The 19,613-nt window shown below is 38.1% G+C and overlaps 1 protein-coding gene across 3 annotated transcripts in view; it reads right to left on the reverse strand.

Moving 5' to 3' along the window:
- Positions 1-620: 620 nt before the first annotated feature.
- Positions 621-19,613, reverse strand: part of SAMD8 (sterile alpha motif domain containing 8) — a 46,591-nt gene continuing 27,598 nt past the window's right edge. The window contains exons 3-6 of one of the 3 annotated variants that reach the window (XM_016224091.2): positions 10,477-10,572; positions 8,126-8,243; positions 3,683-3,833; positions 621-3,516 (exon numbers count right to left, since the gene is read on the reverse strand). In XM_016224091.2, coding sequence (XP_016079577.2) covers positions 3,212-3,516; positions 3,683-3,833; positions 8,126-8,243; positions 10,477-10,572 — 670 coding nt within the window. In that variant the 3' untranslated portion in view covers positions 621-3,211. The other 2 variants (XM_016224090.2, XM_087824306.1) reach the window with 2 other exon arrangements.

The raw sequence follows: 19,613 nt of genomic DNA on the forward strand, positions 1-19,613 counted from the left end.
ATACTGTTTAAGAAAGCTATTGAACTATTCCAAAAGAGAGCTTTATTGTCTCATATGCCTGAATACCTTAAAGAACTATTACTACAATTACTTTTGGTAAGGGATAACTTAAGTCTACAAAAAGACTATCAAAGAACCAAATTTATTAGATCAAAGTGTTAAAAACAAGAATATAGTTAATTTTCTTAAGCATTTTGGAATTAGAATCCTTAAAAAAAAGTTTACTATGAAACTAATAATGAAGTTGCCTTTTGCTGAATCCAGTCAAAGCATGTTAGTGTTATGAATATGACTTTGAATACATAAAACAATACTTTCTAAAGAGATGTCCCTAAAACAGACTGTTTCATATCAGCTATGAAAGCATTTGGCTCCTCTGTTCTCCATTTACAAATTATAGGATCTTTGGGATTCTAAGTAAGAACAACTAGGCAGGTGCAGGGTAGAAAGTATGCCACTTGCAGCGTCAGTTACACTACCAACAGGTCTCTTAATCAATGGGTTCTTTCATGTGAACAGTCCATACATATTAACTGACTGATTCTAAGGCTAAGTGTAATGCTTTCTGATTTAAAAGGATACTAATAACTGAGGGAGGGAGGGAGGATGGGAGGGGGGAGGGGGGGAAAGAGATAGAAAGAGAGAGAGAGAGAAAGAGAGAGAGAGAGAGAAAAGCGAGAAAGCAAGCAAGAAAGAAAGGGTGATGCTATCCCAGGAACATAGAAAATGAGTCAAAGACTTTCAATACAATCTCCAGTTTGCATCCCAAAACCAAAACTTTCTTGGTTCCCTCTATACTGAGGTCTCAGTGTTTAATGATATAAGCCTCTCTCACAAGTCTGCAACTGTAGAACCTAGTACAAGGTCAAAAAATATGTAGATCTAAAGCACATAGCTTCTCTACCTAGCCACATTCACAACGAAAAGGCAAATGTAAATACTGCCTTCACTATGGTTTATATTTTAACAAAACAAAAAATCAACAAAGACAAAATCTGAAAATTTCGGGACAGACAAAAATATAGGTTTTATATTGAGAGAGAGAAAAACACAGAAAAGACTTTTGTCTCAAAGTTTTCCAAGAGACTTGGAGATGATTGATTTATGTAAACACTGCCTTGTAATAGTTATAACAATAAATTATAAGTCTAGCTTACCTTTTCCTCAAGACAGATTTGATAAATACAAGGCTCTAAAGTTATTTTACAATCCTCATTGCAGTCTGCTGTTAGGTGCTCTCAGTGTCAATAGTTTTGCAAATTAGTTGCAGTTTATTTTTTTCTATTTTGGTCTAGAATAGAATCCATATGAAGGAAAGAAGACTGATGGAAGGAAATTTACCATTAAGTAGCTACTTAACATTATTCACTTAATGTTGCCACAGATTTTTTTCAAACATTTTTCCAAAAGCCAGCATTAGTCCCTCCCTAGCTAAAGAAAAAATGACAGTACCACATCTTTTGACATCAAGGGTCAAACTTCCCTGACTGGCAGAGGAAGCATCCTTCATCCTTCATAATTATGCAGTTTCTTTAGATGAAATATTGGCATTTTTGTTCCTAGCATGTAACGGAATCAACAATTTAAGATATTATAAGATTCTAAAGTATGAGGTTTAAAAGGATAATAAAATGAATTGCCTTGTGCCATTTCTCAAGTGAGAAATAAAAATAATGTTCAGAGCCAACTCAAACTGAGGCCATTCAGCGCTGACTAAAACTTGTTCACATAATATTCCTTTCTGCCCAATCCATTTAGGCTCCTCTGTAGCTTATACAAGGGTGGGGATATAACTCAAAGTGCAAAAATAAAGTATTTCACCCATATTAAAGACTAGGCTCCTGCTAAGTGGCCTAATTTTAGACCTCAATATGCCAGCACCTTTTCTAACTCCTTATTTTAAAATGGAATGTAAAAACTACACAAGTTAATATTCTAAGTGGCTAAGCACTTCAGTTGGGGTTCAAATTCCAATTTCACAATCATCCTGCTGTCATAAATACTCTATAAAATCGTTAAAAGTGAAAAGTGAAGTGACAGATATTATCTGAGGTCAAATTACATAAGGTACTAAATTTTTAGTGTTGTAAATAGCAACTAAGTTATTTCACTTCCTGACTGCCAAATTAAGACTAAATAGAAAGAATGTATGTACACAATTGAATTTAAAAATTAAAAAACAACAAAACCTCGCATTTCCAAATATGTCTGTGACTGCTTACTTCTGATGGCCAAGAATGAGAAATTTCAAAAACCAAAAAGATATACTATGCTTGCAACCTGTTATAAATTTCTTTTCAGGAAAAAGAAAAAATATTTTTTGCATGCATATCTCCATACTTAGGGACATAAGAACTTTATCTAACGTCTGGTAAACACTCCATGGTTTTGCTCATTAAATAACATCATTTAAAAGGACTGTCATCTTACTAACAGCTATAGCACAAAGTTGTTCCAGGGGCCTGCATCACTAAGGTTCAGCCAATTTTATTTTTATGGATGCAGCCATTTCCCCCCATGAATTTATGGTCATACTGAACCCTCAGAACACAACAGGATCTGCATCTTTCATTGCATCTTTGGTGAAAAATGTCAGTACTATATTTGTACTCTGTCACCTCATGTGTCACCTCTTTCTCTTGTTTCAAGCATCCTGGTATGTTCAATATACTTTTCTTAACCATGTCAGAAGGCAAAAATTATGTTAGTAAAACCAGTTATTTCCAGAGTTGCATTTTTAAAAAGACACAGAGATTAATTCAAAGAACAAGTACTGTTCATTTGGTAACGGATTTCTCTTTGAAGATAATAAGGAACTCCGAAAAATATTATTTCTTGACTGGAGCATGACTGGAAATTTAAAAAAAACAAAAAACTTTCAACCAGCAAATTGCTCAAGTTGATTTGCTTAAGTTCAAAATGCAAATACAACAGGTAAGGTAACAACCTGACTTCAATCACATTACTTCTGTCTAAAGAGAAGGGGCAATAAACATCTACTTAAGCTTTCCCTTCAAACATGTATGTAAGGACTCTTGATTGTTCCTTCTTGCTTTCTACAATCACAGCCTTGCTCAGAACAGGGAACTTTGCTTGTCAACATAAAAGCCAAAAACAAGGCATCCAGGAACAACCTAGGGGGAGAAAGCAAAGTGATTCACTTTCAAGAACTACTATATATTTAATCACAAACCCATAACAAAGATAGTCTTCATCCAATGAGTCTTTTCATTATTGCTGGTTTTGAAAATGGCCAACAATATTCATTAGGTACTGTACCATTAACATTACATTCAAAAAAAGAAAACATGGGAAACCAAATTCTTGCTCTCCTACTCTGCTGATATGCTCTGGTATTAGCTAGAGTATGGTAGTACAAAAAGAGTCTTGTTGTGATATAAAAGGCAATAAACACATCAATGGAATAATGTTCATGGGCAGCCAAAATGAAGAAGATTCCAAAGAGGTTGAGAACCCAGGATAAAGTGTGCAAGAAATTCCAGCTTCTTGGGGTATCTGGGAAAAGGAGAGAAAGATCATTTTAAAATCACACTCCTTCCAATGCTTCTCAGACATGTTTCTTAGGTCAGTCTCCCATTCTTCAGAGAACTTGACACCCTTCCCACAGCCTCCTCTGCAGTTGGTCATCTAATATGCATACAAGCATTAAACAGATACTTACATTCAGTGACAAAGAAATTCAGCATAGTTAGGACGACTGTGTGGCCACTGAACATGTAATCTCCACAAGTGTGAACGCCAGTTAGGGTCATACCAAAGCCACTCCAAATGGCAAAAGCCCGGTGTAGTTTCTCCCATACACTGCCATATACCTAGAAAGAAAGCTATGAATTAGTGCTTCAAATGCTCAGGGAGCTCAGGGAGGTAAGAGATCCGAACATCCACTCCCACTGAAATTCAAATGCTGCCTGGCCCCGTCATCCCAGTATACCAAGGTTGTAGGTTTCATCCCGAGTCAGGGCACATACAAGAATCAATCAATGGATGCATAAATAAGTGGAACAACAAATTGATGTTTCTCTCTCCCTCCTTCCCTCTCTCCTCCCTCCTTTTCCTCTCTCCAAAATCAATATATTAAAAAAGAAAGAAAGAAATACAAATGCTGAATGACTTAGAAATAAGATCTAAGCAAAAGCAACCAGACTCCAGTCTAATTAAATTCCAGATATCAAGAAGGGGTGATCAAAGTTTGACTGTACTCAGAAATATTCTGGTAATTAAATAAAATCAATGTAATTCAAACTTCTCTACTAGGAGTTTCTTTATAAGAAAAAAGGTCTTTACAACACAAAAATATTTCCAAGTTTTTAATCCAATAATACAGCAGTATTTGTTAGGCTGTTCTCACCAATAAGAAAGAGGCTATGACAGAGACAGAGGCTGCCAGTATGCCCATTCTCCCCCTCTCCCCTGGTAATAGAACCTCACGTTTATTTGAAGTGGCAATGACTCAACCAAAACAATGCCTTTCCCAGCCTCCCTTGCAGCCAGGTGTGGCTATGTGACTAAGTTCTGTATAATAAGACATAGTGAAAGTGTAAAAGATTTCTGGGAAGGCTATTTAGAAAGGAAAGAGACAACAGCTTGGAGGAAGTCTTTTCTCCCTTTCCTTCTTCTAGCCTACAAATCAGACGTGGTAGTTGAAGCCCCAGCAGCCATCTTGGACCACAGGGTGGTCTTGAGGATACAGGCCAAGTGTTATGAGAGCAGAAAGACAGAAACATCTTCATGAGTTTTTGTTAACTACATAAAGTTATATCTGGTCTGGAGTACCTACTTTCAGACTTCTCTTATGAGAGAATAAACCAGTTTGTTTATTAAACCATAGCCATCTTGAATTTCCTATTACTAGCAGCCAAACCTAATCCCAACTCCCACATGTAAGTTTAAAAAAGCAATCCAGGCCCGGTCAGCATGGCTCAGCAGTTGAGCATCGACCTATGAGCTAGGAGATCACAGTCTGATTCCCGGTCAGGGCACGTGCCGGGGTTGTGGGCTCGATCCCCAGCAGGGGCTGTGCAGGAGGCAGCCAATCAATGACTTTCTCATCATTGATGTTTCTATCTCTCTCCCCCTCTCTCTTCCTCTCTCTGAAATCAATAAAAATATATATTTAAAAACCCCAAAAAACAGCAATCCAGCCCTGGTCAGTGTGGGTCAGTGGTTAGAGAGTTGGCCTGTGCACCAAAGGGTCACGGGTTTGATTCCTGGTGAAGGGCACATACCTTGGTTCTCGGTTCAATCCCCGGCCCCAGTTGGGGCCCATGAGGGAGGCAACCAATTGATGTGTCTCTCTCACATCGGTGTTTCTCTCCCCACCCCACTCTCTCTAAAAATCAATGGAAAAAATATCCTTGGGTGAGGATTGACGACAACAAAAACAAAAGCAATCCATTCTGAGGAAGAGTTTGAGCAATGGTCACATGCGCATACCCAAAAAGGCATATAATAACAATATAAAAAACTGCTAAAATTTTATGTGCATTTACTATGTGCAAGGCGTGCTACTAAGTGCTTTATGTGTTACTGCATTGAATTTCCACAATAATCTTATGAAATAACTCAATTGTGCAGATGAGGGATCTGGCTTAGAGAAGTCAAATAGCTAGTAACATAACCATGATGTGAACCCAGAGAGGCCAATTCCAAAACTATTCTTTCTTGAATATTCTATTATATGGCTAATGAATAAAATAAATTGAAATGGGCAGTGAACAGTAAACATGTTTAGGTATTAGATAATAGAGTCTAGAGACAGGTTTAGGCTTGAACTAAATGTTCCAATAGCTTTGGCTGTCAGATAGCTTTCAGTCAAAGATAAAGAAAATATGTTAGTCACTTATAGTCAAAGATTATAAAGTATGTTAGTCATGTCCTGAAGGTCTGCCTGTAAAGCAAGTTCCAGGAAAAAATGTTTAAAAGTACACTTTGCTTGAGATAATAGAAAAATGTTGCTAATTAAGCACAAAACAATGATAGCTTAAACAAAAATGAAGGTCATGAGATGTTTAGTGTCTGTTTTTTGCTTTAAAGATGTCATTGACATACAATTATGAGATATTTTGCAGGATTTTGGTTCCTTAACCAGATAGATCACCCGATCACAGTGACAAAGGCACCAAATAGGATGTTAGGAACTGAATTAATCAGACTAAGGAAAACCACAAAAGCTTGCATAAGAATTAACCGATCAGCTTCACCCTCTGACCCTAACTCCTAACCCTCAACCTCTGCCTTTAAAAATCCTTGATCAAAAGCCATTGGGGAGTTCAGGTTCAAAGCAATAGCTTCCTGTTCTCCTGGTTTGGCACCATGGCAATAAATGACTTCAGTTTCCCCACTGCAAAATTCGGTTTTCAGTGTTCGGTTCTGCTGCGTGTGGAGTGGGCTGACACCCTTGTTTAGTAACAAAACAACTTCGTTAGAGATCACAATTTCATTAGAAAGCTCATCTGCTGATTATACACTACTCAGCTTCCTCTTTCTGTCTTTGAAGGCAGGAGAGGAAGAATTTATTATTAGAGAAAATAAAAAAGAAGGTACTAAAGTTCATGATTTGTTTTTTCCATGACCTCTAATGAGAATAGGGTTAGAGATGTTACTCTCATGAAAGTAAAAAACCAGGCAGTGAAGAACAGAGACTACTAGGAAAAAGCCTCAGCCACGAACAGGAATAAGTAATACCAGTCAAAAAAAAAAAAAAGCAATTATTGCTCAATTACTCAAGTCTCCCGATCCTTTTCAATCTTAAATGTGCCAAATGTTCTTCCAGAAAAATGAAGTTGTAACAAACAATAGAATGAATAAGAGGAATTGATGAAATAAGGTCTAAAAATCTGCTTTAAGTATTTCTTTCCTTAAGGTAAGTCCATCGATTAATTTCAAAAACAGGAGTGTTCTTGGTTCTGTCCCCAAACCTCCTGCTTATGAGAATGAGATTTCAAGCAATTAATTTGTTACAATAAAAATACCCTATAGAGTTCACTGTAAGGAATTTGATTGCTAGTTACTATCATCTTAATTTTCTATTTTTAATGACTGCTGCAAATAATATAGGTCAATAAGTAGGTTATCTTATAATTCAAAGCAATTAACAGCATTTAGGGCAGATTTGAATAGAAAGCTTCATATATAACTGATCATGAAAAACAGTCACTAGAGAAAGAAAAAGGGCTGTCCTAAATGTCATATAACCCTTTCACCTTTCTTACTGGTCAGTCCCCTAAGACATAGAGAAAGTTTTGTCACCCTTCTGCTCATAGAGAAAGTTTTGTCACCCTTCTTCTCAGGGCTATATTTTTAGCTCTTGATCGACTTTAGCTGCCTAATCTTCCCTTGTTGGCATTTCAGCTGTTTATATTGCAGTAGAAGAACTGACATTTAATTTTGTTTTACACTTTACAAACAACATTAAAATAACAAAGGTGTTAATATATTCATTTGAGTATTTGGGAACACAACTAAAACATGGAGGCTTAGGAAAGCCGGATAATAAAGTCTTTTGTCCACATTTAATGAGTCACAACAGCCAATTTTGTATACACAGTACAGGTGATTTTCAGGGTTATTTTTATTTTTTATTTTTAAAGTTATTCATTACCCAGGGTTCTTTTGTTCCTATCTGCATTTTCTCTTTTCTCTCAGTTTAACCAGAAGAGATGTCTACAGTATACCAAAACAAACTACAATGTATAAAACAAAAAATCAGCCATCATTTAGTATATCCCAGATAGAGTAGTGGGTACTTATTTTAAACAGAATATGATCAAACTGCAACACTTTTTAAAAAGGAGTGATGAGGACAGTGAAGGGGCCAGTCTTGTGATATGAAGAACTAAAGATGCTGAGGACAATAGGAAAGGGCAAATGATTAATTCAAAGACATTTTCTACAGCTCTACAGAGGATCAATGTGATAGAAGTAACAAAGAGGTAGATTCCAGCTTAAAATGTTTACAAATTATTTCTAGAGGTTTATTACAGATATTAAAAATACTAAAAAGCACATTTTAACAATAAAAGCAAGTCTTAGCTCTACTGTACATATGGTGCCAACAACCCACCAAGAACAAGAGGAAAGAATGATAAAGAAGGTAGCAGGCTACCTTTCCAGTGCACTGCAGGTGCTGTCCTGGCACGGAGAGGGAGGTCACAAACATGGTAAAGCAGCGAAGCAAGAATACAGTGCCCATCAGACTACAGAGCCTTCGCAGAAGTATTGACCTGTGAACAGAGCGACCAAAAAGGGAGAAAGATCAGGAGAAAACAAACCAAAATAACCCAGATATGGCATGTTCACTTAAGAGAGAGCAAGCAGGAAAACCACTAGACTCAGGGAAGAGGGCAGAAATCTTAGAGACTTTCACTGTCCAGCAGGACTTTCTGCAAAGATGAAATGTTCTACAACTGCGCTGTCCAGCAAGATACCTACACGTGGCTTTTGAGCACTCGATATGTGACTAGGATGACTGAGGAACTGAATTTTATTTCATTTTTACTAATTTAAATTTAAATGGCCACACGTGGTGGCTACCACCTGCCATGCTGGACAGTGCAGACCCAAAAGCATTTCATTGATAAGGAAATATGGCTAAGAGAAAGCAAAAGAGCTATGTAAAAGAGAAGACTAGTACCTAGCCTGACTCTTAGCTTAGTTTTGGTCCTATTACTCATATACTGCACATAAATCATTTACTTAATGAGAGGTAAAGTTGAACACATGGATCCAGGGAATTGTTTGCTCATTAATAGCATTGTAAATGTGCTAATGATAGTAGCTATCTATTAAATGTTAACTTCCTTAACTTAAACTTAAGCTATAAAATACTAAGTTTTTTAAATACTAAGTTTTACATTAAGTATACTTCTAACAAAAATTTTAAAGCGCATTGTGACATCATTTGTACTGTTATATTATTTTTTTAAATGTCTTGAACTAAAACAGACTATAAGATACTTACATTCAGGGACTATGCTTTACACATTTTCAAAACACTACTCCCACCCTCAAAAATAAAGCACTGAACACAAGGTTAGGTATGTTTCAAACTTCAGTGTGTACACCTGGGATGGAGCCCAGGATTCTGCATTTTAATGAAAGTGGCACAAAGACCACATTTGAGAAACACTTTCTTTGATTAATGAAACATCAAAATTTGCATTTAACTGGCCACTGCTATGCTTTGCTAAATCTACAAAGGTTTCCTATAAAGTAAACTCTTTCTTGTTTTGAAGCACAGATAAATTCACATCTACAGGGTTTTGGAAGACAAAATCAAACAAGAAAGCAGCAGGGATACAGGTGTTTTTAAAACACCTCTGGTTTTAAGCAATATTGCTACAAAACTGGAAGAAATGAAGTGCAAATGTGGCCTAAAAGTGTAACATGAGTAGCACTCATCAACCTTTCTTTTCATCTTCAAGGCACTGAAGTAACAGCTGCTTAGGACCTAAAGCTCCTCACTGTGGTTTACCTCAAGCAATTCCTGGTGAGAAGAGGGGGTCAAAATTTCAAGAAAGCATCCCTAATCCTCTTCAGTGTCCAAAGACAACGAACAGCAGAACCACAAGCTTTCTAGCCCTTTAATTTTTTTCTCCCCAGGCTTTATTTTTTACTCAAGTAACTTCCCTCTTTAAGGTAGGGAGGGGCCTCCCTTTGCCCTCCTCTTCTTTTTTCAATGAGAAAAAAATTCTTCCCTTTAAATTTCTTGGTGAAAGTGCCGAGGAATCACTTTCCCTACTCAGCAATTTCCTCTACCATCTAAAGTAAACCACACCGGCCCTGGTAGGTGTGGCTCAGTTTGCTGAGCAACGCCCCATGCACCGAGAGGTCGCAGGTTCGATTCCCAGTCAGGGCACATGCCAGGGGTTGCAGTCTCCATCCCCAGTAGGGGGAGCGCAGGAGGCAGCTGATCAATGTTTCTCTCATCAATGCTTCTCTCTCTCCCCCCTTCCTCTCTCTATAAAAAAATCAATAAAAACATATTTAAAAAGTAAATAAATAAATAAAGTAAACCACACTGACTAGGCATGCACAGTATATGCAAAATAATCTCTTTTTAAATAGGCCTCCTCCAAGCAGAGAACCATTTTGTCTATTCAAACATTTGACCAAAGACTGTCCTTGGAGGAGTTTCTATCCTTCTACAGAAAGTGACATTTTTTATTTGTTTCCAAAGAAATATAATGGCTAGATTGTCAATAGTTGGCCCAAGTCTGAACATCACTACCTCTGAAAGCCCTATAAAATACATTCAGAATATTACTAAATATGTAGATATTACCTCCAGCTAATTGTTTGGGCTGATCAAAACATCTTCCTATGTCAATAACTGTAATGTCACAATGACTCGAGAAGGAATCTAACAAGAAAACTGCAAAGGGAGAAACAAGTTTGATGACTTTTACACAAGACAGTCAAAATACCTTTAGCTGTTTAACTGAGTAACTGAAATACCTGTGTTTGTGAAGAAGAAGAACCAGGATCCAAATATAGCACAGAATCATGCCACATACTTCTGTCATGGCAAAGGCCCATGGGATTCTCGGAACGCTAGAACAGAAAAAAGTACATTTGGGGCTGACATGAAGTAAATGCATGTAAATGACATCACTCTTTTCAATAAGATACTCTTCTAATAATGACCTTATAATTGCTTTCTATAACTTATATGTCTTTCAGGAGATGATATTTTGAGAACGGGGGGGGGGGGGGGGGGGCAGGAACTGTTTCATAAAGTACCCCGCTTACAGGAATCTCTTTGTTGTCTGTGATTCCTAGCCATGTTTCTCTGTTAAGAAATAACCCTTGCCCTGGCCAATGTAGCACAGTTAGTTAGAGTGTTGTCCTGGACAACAGAAGTTTGTGGGTTCAATTCCTGGTCAGGGCACATACCTATGTTGCAGGTTCAGTTCCCAGTTGGGGTGCGTACGGGAGGCAACCAATCAGTGTTTCTTTTTCACATCCATGTCTGTCTCTCTCCCTCTCTCAAATCAATAAACCTATCCTCCAGTGAGGATTAAAAACAAACAACAAAAAAGTAACAACCCTTTCCTCTCTCCCTATAGCATCATAGACCTGGATATAGGGCTGCCCACAAAAAACACTGGGAAAAAGGCTCACTTTGCATGATGGTCTCATTTCAGAATCCAGAGAAGCAGGGCTTGACCCTGACTCCTCATTTAGTATACAGTAGTCCCCCTTATCTGTGGAGTATATGTTCCAAGATCCAGTGGATGTCTGAAACCATGGATAGTACCAAACCCTATATATGCTATTTTTTTCCTATACATACCTATGATAAAGTTTAAATTATAAATTAGGCACAGTAAGAGATTAACAACAGTAACTAATAATAAAATAAGAATAATTATAACAATATACTCTAATTACAGTTATGTGAATGTGGTCTCTCTCATGCAGTATCTCACAATACCGTACTCTCCTTCTTGTGATGATGTGAGATGATAAAATGCCTGTATGATGAAGTGAGGTGAATGAGACATTAAGTAAAATAAGGGTTACGTGAACTCAAGCACTGTGATACCATGATAGTCAATTATATAACCCAGGTGACTACTAAATGTAATGGCCACATAGCACGTATAGCATGGATACACTGGACAAAAAGATGATTCATGTCCAGGACAGAATGGGGCAGGACAGTGAGAGGTTTCATCACACTACTCAGAATGGTGCACAATTTAAAATGTATGAATTATTTCTGGAATTTCCACTTAATAGTTTTAGACTACAGTTGACCATGGGTAACAAACTGTGGAAAGCAAAACCTTGGATAAGAGGGAACTACTATATTTGGTTTTGTTTTGGAGCAGTAAATAGACTTCTTGTTTTGTTTTACTCCTTTATATCTCCCTGTCCCCCTTTGCTTTATATTTCCTTTTTAAAATTTTTTTTAAAATCCACACCAAAGGACATGTTTCTTTATTGATTTTAGAGAGAAAAGAAGGGAGGAGGAGGGAGAAACATCAATGTGAGAGAAAAACATCGATCGGTTGCCTCCCATATGCACAACTGGGGATCGAACGCACAACCTGGGTATGTGCCGTGATCAGGAACTGAACCTGCAACCTTTCGGTGTACAGGATGATGCTATAACCAACTGAGCCACCTGGCCAGGGCTTGTACAACTTCTTATAATTCTCTGGAGCTAATAACTCTTTTTATCCTTGTGTACCTATCATGAATTAATCTCCAAACTGTTCCATCAATTTCAATTTTTCCTTGGTGAGGGTGGTAACCCCTCCTAGAGCTCTTCTCCTCTTGTTCCATTCTAGGAGAGTTGCCATCTTCCAGTCCTCCTGCATGCTTATCTGCTGAGATAAAATTTAACCCTCATCTTGGGAATTCCTCTTTTTCTAACATGGACCCCGTTTCCTGAATCCCATGTCCTCTTAGTTTACTCAGTTTGATGGTGTGTGTCCTCCAGTTATGCTCTGAGAAAGAGGGGCTGGAGGATATATTTTTTAGTGTCAGATTTATTTGAGGTTTACTAACAAACGGAAAAACTTGCCCTTTTTAGCTCTATATTTCAATGAGTTTTAACATTCAGTTGAGTAACCACGACCACAATAAAGATATAGGACATTTTCATCAGTCCAGAAAGTTCCCTTGTGCTCCTTTGTAGTCGATTACAGCACTCATTCCCAGCCCTTGGGCAACCACCAATCTGACTTCTGTCCCTTACAGGTTTGCCTTTTCCAGAATGGCATATATATGTACCCACAGTATTTACCCAGATACCTTTTGAATCTCGCTGTTTTCACTCAGCATACCACCTTTAAGATTCATCCATGTTATTGCATTTGTAATTCTTTATCTACAATTTCATCACTATACTGGTTGATGGATATTTTGGGCTATTTTCAGTTTTGGGTGATTATGAATAAAGACCACATACAGGTGAACATGTTTTCATTTCTCTTAGGTAAATGCCTAGGGGTGAAACTGTTGAGTTCTATGTTAAGTGTATGTTTAACTTCTTAAGAAACTATCAAACTGTTTTCAAAGCAGCTGTATCATTTTGTATTTCTACCAGCAACCTATGACAGTATCAGTTGCTTTGAATCCTCACCAAGTCTTGTTATTATCATTTTTTTCATTTTAGCAATTCTAGTAGGTGTGGGGTTGGAGAATAAATATTTTGAGACTTGTAAATTTAAAAATACCTTTGGGTCTAGCCTTGTTTTTAATTGGTAGTTTGCCTGGACCAAGAATTCTAGGTTAGACATTCTTTTCTCTCAGAATGTTAAAGGCACTGTTCCATTGTCTTCTAGTTTCTACTGTTGCTAAGAAGTTTGATGCTATTTGGATTTCCAATCTTTGCGTGTTACCAGTTTTGTCTCTTAAGAAGCTTCTTAGGATCTTCTGTTATACCCAGTATTCTGAAATTTTTCATTTCTTGTACTGATACTGTACGTTGCTTGTACTGGGCCCTTTCAATCTAGAAAATCACATCCTTCGGTTCTGGGAAATTTCCTTGTATTATATCTTAGATAATATCTTCCCCCTCATTTTCTCTATGTATTCTTTATAAGAACCCCAACTTGTTCACTGAGGGGCCGACTGGGTAGATCTTTTGTCCTCTACTTTTGTTTCTGTTTTTTTTTTCATTAATCCTCAACTGAGGATATTTTTTTCCATTGATTTTTTAGAGAGAGTGCAAGGGAGGGGGGAGGAGGAAAGGGGGAAGAGAGGAAGAGAGAGGCATCGATGTGAGACACATCAATTGGCTGCCTCCCTCACGCGCCCCGACCAGAGCCTGGGATCGAACCTACAAGCCAGTTACATGCCCTTGCGGGGAGACCTTTTGGTGTGAGGGCTGACGCTCTAACCATTAAGCCACACCAGCCAGGGCACCTCTATTTTTCATCTCTGTTTAACATGCTGGGCAATTTCATCAAATCTATGTTTCAATTATCCTGCTGGATTTTAAATTTCTACTTTCATTTTTTATTTTCCAAAAACTTTTTCTCTGAATTTTCTTTCTTTTCTTCTTCTTTTTTTTTTAATATCTTTATTGATTTTGGAGAGAGGAAAGGAGAGGGAGAGAGAGAGAAACATCAATGATGAGAGAGCCATTGATCAAGCCCGCAACCCGGGCATGTGCCGACTGGGAATCGAACCCTGATCACCTGGATCCTAGGTTGACGCTAAACCGCTGAGCCATGCCCGGCTGGGCAATTTTCCTTTTTTTATAGGCTACTGTTACTGTCTCATAGAATGCAATATCTCTTATCTGTGAGAATATAAATAATTATTTGTTTTAAAGTGTTCTTCTGCTCCCTATTTTGTGTTCCCAGTTTGCTTTTTCTATCTGCATTGGTCTGTTTTCCTCAAATGTTTGGTGATTTTTGACTGACCATTAATACTTGACAGTGAAGTACTAAAAAAAATAACAACAAAAACCTAACACTGTATGAGCGTGGTCTGAGCTTGTCAAACTGTACGTTTCACTATAGAGTAATTGAGCAGGGGTCTGGTTAATTAGATAGGGCTATCTTTCCCACCACTGTATCTACAGTTCTTTTCTCTTCCATAGGTTTTCCAAGGAGAAGACTGTTCTCCTGCTTGGAGGACTGGGCTGGGTGGGAGTGGAGATAGGAAATGAGTCTGGCTACTTAAGGAAGAGAGATGGAAGTCTCAGTGATTAGTACATAGACATACAATTAATCCTCTTGAAAACATACCAAAAAACATGTACCTTTGTTCTCATGTGGGCCTGGTGTCTCCGAGTTGAGCCCCTCACATCCAACTATTCTGGACAATATACTACCTGTCTTCTGTTGGAATAGAGCAGGTGTAAAAGCTTCTTAAATTTATTTTCAATCAAATCTCCCATATTTAGCTCCTTTCTGTATCTGGTCTTGAGATATGCTTGGTGCCTCCTATTTTCAGAGTTTTTCTAGAGCTCTATAGTACAAATAAATTCACTTTTGGGGCACTGCTAGTCCCACTTCCAATCTCACAACAGGCACTTAACTTCCCACCTTCCAATTTTTCATTATCACTACTTTTGCCTTCAGGAGATTATAGGGACCTCCCTCCCTTTTACTGTCATTTTAGTGTAGTGTTGTGAGGAAACTGTCAAATATGTACTCAATATTTCATACTTATAATACAAAGCTTTCTAAAATGCATTATACATGTATATGCCTTTTTTTCTGGATAAAATTTAATTTTCTTTGGTAATTCAGAGTCATCACTGTGAACACTGATTATTACCTTGAACACAATAATGACTTCAAGGACTACTGAGAAATAAAGGGCAGTTAAGCCCCAGATTGATGTGGTTTTTCCATTATTTATGTTTTCTTTTTATAGTGCTTCTGCTTCCTCCCTTGTTGTTATGGTTATCAGCTATCCCTTCTCATTTTTGTAAGTGGGCCTGCCTGTAGAAGCATTCCTATCTCCTTCTAATTTTATGTTGTGTTGAAACTCTTGGAATCGTGTCAAATAAGCTTCAGAAGCAGACTCTGAAACAAATATCAGTGTGAAAGAGATTAGGAGTGTTCCCAAGGGAGAACCATAGGGCAGTGGGGAAATGAGATCAGAAAGGCAAGAAAGCAAGGCAAGTGTGAGACATCAAGCACAGCCCTGTGGGGAACTCCGGCAAAGATAACTTTCGCTACATCCTGTGGGGCATTTGGGAAACAGTGTATGTCCGACCTAAAAGTTGTCCCAGTTAGGACAAAGAGAAATGAAATATTTATACCCTGCCTCACCAGTCATTGGTTAAGGGCTGCTGCTGGAGAGATGTACATTTCCAAGCATGTTTGCTCTCTTTTCAAGCAGGCAAAGTGTGTCCCAGCAGTCCAAGAGCAGCTCTCCAACAGAGAGACACATTTGCTGGATGTTGGGAAAACCAGTGAGCAAGAAAATGGAAGCCCAGTCTGAGAGGAAACAGGAAGAGCACTGACAGGACTAGAGCTCAGAGACTTAAGAGAAAGCTTTGTAGTAGGTGGCACTATAGAGTTAGGCAAAATTTGGTTTCAAATACCCATTGGGAGCTGGAAACATGCCTATACAAAACTTTGTACAGTAATGTTTATAGCAGCATTAATAGTAGCCAAAGATTAGATACAATTCAAACGTTCATCAGCTGATGAATGGATAAACATATTGTAGTATATCCATACAATGAAACATTATTCTGTAATAAAAAGAAATAAAATACTAATACATACTATATGTGGATGAATCTTTAAATGAAAGAAGCCAGAAATATACAGAAAAAGGCCACATACTGTATGATTCTGTTTATATGAAATGTTCAGAACAGGCAAATCCATTGAAACAGAAAGTGGATCGGTGGTTGCCAGGGTCTAGAGAGAGAGGGGAATGGGGTATGGCTAATAATAGATATGAGTTTCTTTTGGCGGCAATGACGTTTTGGAATTAGTGGTGATGGATACACAACTTTGTAAATATACTAAAAATCACTGAATTGTATAGTTTAAAGTCTTCATTACTCTTCCAGATATTTCTCCCTTTTTCCCCATTATGCCTTGTTATAGTCATCTGTAGACTTTCAGCATCCATTACCTCATTTCTTGAAGATTTTAGTTTTTGCTTCACTGTCATTCTCTCCAAAACTACTCCTGTTGTAATTTGTGTTCCCACTTAATTCTCTTTTAACTACTCCTCTATGACCGTGTCTTTTACTCTACTTCAGTAACCCACACCCATGGTTATAACCAATCTTGTCATTACTAAGATTATTCTTTATAATCTCAATTTCAAGAATCCTACACTAACCAACACCTCTGGTCTTTCCAGTTTATTCCTTCAGACTCTACTTTCAATAATTCTGAGACCTAAATTCCACTGATCTTATAACATTTTCACTGTCCTTCATCTACCCCATATCCTCACATCCCTCCTTACCCACCTGAGTCCATGGAAAGTCATTATAATCACTCCCTTGCCTCTTTTTCCTTCATTGTACTGTCTAAAAAAGCTTCAACCCTGCTTAAATCTATTTATCCACCTATTCCATTCCAGTATCTGTGCAGGTGAGGGAGGCTGGTAGAACACACAATGCCAACATGACTACCAACCAGAAGGCGGCCTTCAGTGCTGCTACTGCATCACAGTCTATTCACTCTCCCGGATGACTGTTTTTACACCCCATCCTTTCTCCTCAAACTACAAACCTTCCCTCCATTCTAACTCTGTTTGGAGAGAAAAAACAACAACAATCAGGAGAGCATTTCCTAATGTTCCACCATCACATCTAGCAACCTTCTACCTCTGTTTCCATCTTTTCCACCCTCCCCTCTGTTACAGTTGAACAGTCCATGTACCTAACACCAGCCTCTCCCACCTACTGGACCCCATCTCTTTTCAAGGACATGACTCCAAAAATTGTACCTTGTCTTTCCTCCAACATCATCCCACAACCCCCCAAACTGGGTCATTCCTATCACCAATACAACAAGCATGCTATAATATAGCCCATCCAAAACAAAACCCTGCTGACTCCATATCCTTTCCTCCTCTCCCCAAGCTATAGCTTTATTTCTCTGCTGCCCTTAAAAGAAAACCTGTAAGACTTGATTGTTTCTAATTTCTTCTTTCCCATTCTCAGTCTTCTTTGCTAGTTTTACCTTACTTCTCTGACCTCTAAGTGTTAAAATGTTCTTGGGCTCAATCTTCAATCTTCTTATTTTCCCTCTCACCCCCTAGGAGACCTTATCTAACATCATGGCTTTACCTATGCTGGTAACTCCCCCAAATCAGCCTATATCTCTCCGAATTCTAATTCATCTTTCCATCTCTTACTTGATTTGGTGTAAAAGATAGCTCAAACTTGCCCTAGCCGGTTTGGCTCAGTGGTTAGCACAGCAGCCTGAAGACTGAATGGGCCCAGATTCAATTCTGGACAAGGGCACGTGCCTCAGCTGCAGACTCAATCCTTGGCCCTGGTTGAAGCAGGTGCGGAAGGCAACCAATGGATGTGTGTGTCTTTCTCTCCCCCTTCCACTCTCTCTGAAAAGCAATGGAAAAAAATACCCTGGGGTGAGAATTAAAGAAAAAAAAAAGATAGCTCAAACTTGAAGTGTCTAAAATCAAACCCTTAATTTTCTCTCCAAGTCAGCTCCTTGTACAGGCTTCCCATTTCTGTAAAGGGCAACTCCTTCCTTCCAGATGCTCAAGTAAAAAATCTTGGGATAATTCTTGACTTCTCTCTTTCACTTATATTTTACAAGTACTTCATCAGCAAATCTCTCTTTCTACATATATAGATATATCTAGAAAGAGAGAGATTGACTCTTTCACACCATCTCTACCACTACTATCCTCACCCAATCCACCTCATCTTTGTCTAGATGAATTCAATAATTTACCTAGTCCCTGCTTTCCCATCCTCAGCCCCCAGGCTATCCTTAATACAAGTAGAAGGACCCTTTAAAATGGAAGTTAGTTCACTCTACTCTTCTCCTAAATAGTTCCCAATGGCTTTCCTTTTCACTCAAAATGAAAGCTAAAGCCTTTATAACTGGTCCCTACACAATCTGGACTCCTGTCTCTTTTCAGACCTCATCTGCAACTGTTCTCTCAATCTCTCACCTGTTGTTCCTTACACATGCTAAAGCACACTACCAATTTCAGATTTTTGCACCTTGCTGCTTCCTCTGCTTTGAGTATTCATTCCCAGATATCCACATGCCTTCTTCCTTACTTCCTTGGGGTCTTGTTTACAGTTGGGAAAACTGTATAGAATAGGGAAAGAGATACAGGGATCTAACAGCTTCTTGATCAGCTTTCATTCAATTCCCCTTATTTTAACAACACTCTTTCACCTCCAATATTTAGAAGTTTGAGAAATCTGAAACATAGATTGGGTTGGTTCTCAGTTTTCCTGACTGCTGTTTCAGAATTAGGTTATTTTAGGTCTGCTAGTTGCCACTCATCCATCTGTTTCAAACTTCCAAAAATGTATAGCTGTTTTCTCCTCTCTTATCTGTCCCATCCTTGTGGGTGCACAACTTAAAGCAAACAACCAAACATTAAAAACCTTTACTATACTTTTAGTCAGGGTTAGAGAGAGGACAAAATATGGATATGTATGTCATTCTGCCATCTTAAAGTGGACATTTTGATCCATTTGATTAAAAAAACATTCATTATAAGGCACCTTCAGAAGGGCAAAACATTTTATAAAAATAAACAAGAAAGCACTATAAACTTTAAAAAGACTTTTTAAAAAATCAGATTTTAAAGGGGTTTAGCCCTAGCTGCTGTGGCTCAGTTGGTTGGGCACTGTCCTGTGCACCGAAAGGTTGCTGGCTCAATTCCAGGTCTGGGCACATGCCGGGGTTGTGGCTTGATCCCTGGTAGAGGGCATGCAAGAGGCAGCTGATCACATCGATGTCGCTCACATTGATGTTTCTTTCTTTCTCTCCCTCTCCTTTCCCCTCTCTCTAAAAAGCAATTTTAAAATCTTAAAAAAAGAAAAACGTAAATTCATGGATCCCCTTAGTTTAAAAATAAAAGGAAAAATAATAAAAATCACAAATATAAAAACTAACAGTTTTGAGGTTTGTTCTAGTCTTATTTTTGATATACAT

This window comes from Miniopterus natalensis, chromosome 14, assembly GCF_054644295.1.
Source record: "Miniopterus natalensis isolate mMinNat1 chromosome 14, mMinNat1.hap1, whole genome shotgun sequence".
Lineage (NCBI taxonomy): Eukaryota > Metazoa > Chordata > Mammalia > Chiroptera > Miniopteridae > Miniopterus > Miniopterus natalensis.